Here is a 2,658-nt window from a genome sequence, read left to right as displayed (position 1 = left end):
CCCCCCCCCCCCCCCACAAAACAACCACACACACACAAATAAAGGAAGAGTAAGAGTGAGAGAGTATAGATTATTTCACAGTATCAATTTCAAATTTGGTCTCAACAAGCAGGTTAGTAGAATTCATTACAGTTTATAAAACTGAAAAGCAAGCATCGGACAGTCCCTGATGTAACAATTGAACAGAGATCATTCAGGAAGCCACTTCACAGCCATAATCAGCATCCTATGAGGCATGAGCTTATGGCAGAAAAGCGGCCAGAGAATGCTATGTGCGTGACACATAATTTATTAATATGCCTACGTCATTATATGAAAAACACAGCATGATGAAAATGCTTGAGATTTGTACCGTAAATGTTAACCACAAAACAAGGTCTGAACCAAATTATAAGTAAACGACCGATGTAAAAATAGTAAAAATAATTAGAAATAGATCTGAATAAACTGCGTACTTTTACGTCAATTCAATTAATGCGAAGTGACAGCCAGATAAAATTAGGGTTTTACAAATGAATTCTTATTGTTACCTTATGATCGTAATCGGAGGCGAAGGCAGGCTGGAGAAGCAGGAGTATGCGGAAGAATGCGATGAGAGAGAAGGATGATCGGACGGTAGACCACATCGCGGTGGAGAATCTCCGGCGAGAATTTCAATCTACCGGTACAGACAGAGTCTGGTCGTTTTTTATATAAAGTGCTGCATTTTTGGATTTGGTCGAGATCGAGAGTTGAACCAGATTTGCCAAAAGAATAATGCCGTAGTCGTAAGTAATTTATTACATGAAATAAAAAAACTACATCGTTAATATTTCAAATAATAAATCGTCACATGTATGTCATAGTGACGACAAATTGCCTCGTTTCGATGGGTTGATGGGGCGGGACGGAGCGGGGCGTGCTGCCCCATCTTGGCCGCCCAGTGAAAAAAAATTATATATATATTACATAAATAATTTACATTACAGCTGAACCAGACCGATTGCCCATTTCCCCAATCCCCACACTTGCCCTAATATTTTCTTTTCCAATTTCCTCGTTTGACTCGACCTATTCACAAAACGGCAAAGCCCCCTTCCAGCAATCCAGCAGCTAGATTGAGACCATCTATTACCTCTATCACGGCCAATACGTTACTAGTAGCACCGCCACCAACGTCATCTCTCCGGTTAGCTCTCTTGTGCCTGTAAGGATTAACAAGTACTTTTTATTTTATTTATGTGCTTTTAAAAGTTTCCAACTTGATATTGATTGTCAAGAGGAAGCTAGAGGATAGGGGTCATTTTTACGTTTGAAGTTTTAGTGGGGATTCAATTGTTCGTGGACCAATCCTAAAAGATGTTCACGTTTTGGATTCTTTTACGATATTGTTGTGTTAAATGTTGATGTAGTTTTGTTAATCTGAATTATCAATTACGAAAGACGGAGAAACAGGAAAATAAAAAGCAAAAGTAAGAAAACTTTTTCTATTCTAAGTTGGCTTTAGCTATGTAAGGTTCGTTGTTGTCAAACTGTTTCTGCTTTGGATTACGAGACACTAAGCTAGTTGACCCAAGTTGACTTCTCTCTTATGGACTTGGATTTATTGGTGACCACCTCATAAATATTTGCTGACATTCTGCATATTAACAAGTATTTATGTTATAGTTTGTGAATCTGATTACCTAATAACTTAGGACTTTGTTTCTTTTATTACTATTTTTATTTACATCTGGTTAAGTGAATCTTTACTGTTAAAACATAACTCTTCTATAATCGATTGTTGTGGAATGTAATCTTCCTGTTTGTTTTAAGCAGCGTTTTAATATAAAAGTATTGGTATCCGAGTTTAGCCTATAGCTCTCTCTTGGTATCACATATAAGCAATTTACTTGTACAGAAGCCCCTGGCATGCACAAAGGCGAAAGCATTTTGGATGTTTCATTCCTATTGTTGTCAATTGGAAAGTAACTTTTTGAAAGGAAGTATGAGAAATATGATCAAATAGCAAATTATTAATTTTCTTGTAAGGTTCCTTTGGCATGAGTCCTGGCCTTGAAAGGTATTGGAAATAACATTCTTAACAATCGTTTGTTATTTGCACAGATGTCTAGCCCAAGTAGCGCTGGAAGTATTGGATTGGGACCAATACGTGAGGAAAATAGCACGACCAATGTACCGAAGAGCAATGTCCCGCAAGAAGATCCAGTTGAACTGTTACCAAATGCGGATGAAAGGACAATAAACCTAAGTGACGAGAAGCGTGATATTGGAGAAATATCATTTGGAAAGAAGAAATTGACTTCAACTGTGTGGGAGCACTACAAAAGACAGAAAATTAGTGAGAAATTGAAGGCTATATGCAATCATTGCAAGAAACAGTTAGGGGGTGAAACAAAAAATGGTACAAAGCATTTGAATGATCATTTGAAGAGATGTGTACTCCGTTATAAGGATAATACTCGCCAAGCAACATTAAATTTCAAAAAGGATGCCACAAGTGGCAAGGTCACAATGGGTATTTGCTCTTTCGATCTAGATAAGTGTAGATATAGTCTTTCGAAAATGGTGATTTTGCATGAGTATCCTTTGTCTATAGTTCATCACATTGGATTTCGAGAGTTCTTGCACGACCTACAACCATTGTTTAAGGTTCTTTCTCACAACACTTTGAAGAGC

The 2,658-nt window shown here is 37.5% G+C and overlaps 1 protein-coding gene across 1 annotated transcript; it reads left to right on the top strand.

Moving 5' to 3' along the window:
- Positions 1–2,085: 2,085 nt before the first annotated feature.
- On the top strand, positions 2,086–2,631 carry LOC111376385 (zinc finger BED domain-containing protein DAYSLEEPER-like; the record flags this gene model as incomplete). Its single annotated transcript, XM_022999344.1, has 1 exon — positions 2,086–2,631. A coding segment is annotated over exon 1 (546 nt), but the record flags the coding sequence as incomplete, so codon positions are not given.
- Between the last annotated feature and the right edge of the window lie 27 nt (positions 2,632–2,658).

This window comes from Olea europaea, unplaced genomic scaffold, assembly GCF_002742605.1.
Source record: "Olea europaea var. sylvestris unplaced genomic scaffold, O_europaea_v1 scaffold14992, whole genome shotgun sequence".
Classification (NCBI taxonomy): domain Eukaryota; kingdom Viridiplantae; phylum Streptophyta; class Magnoliopsida; order Lamiales; family Oleaceae; genus Olea; species Olea europaea.
The sequence above is the reverse complement of the archived record's forward strand: the minus strand, read 5'-3'. Positions and strand labels throughout refer to the sequence as shown.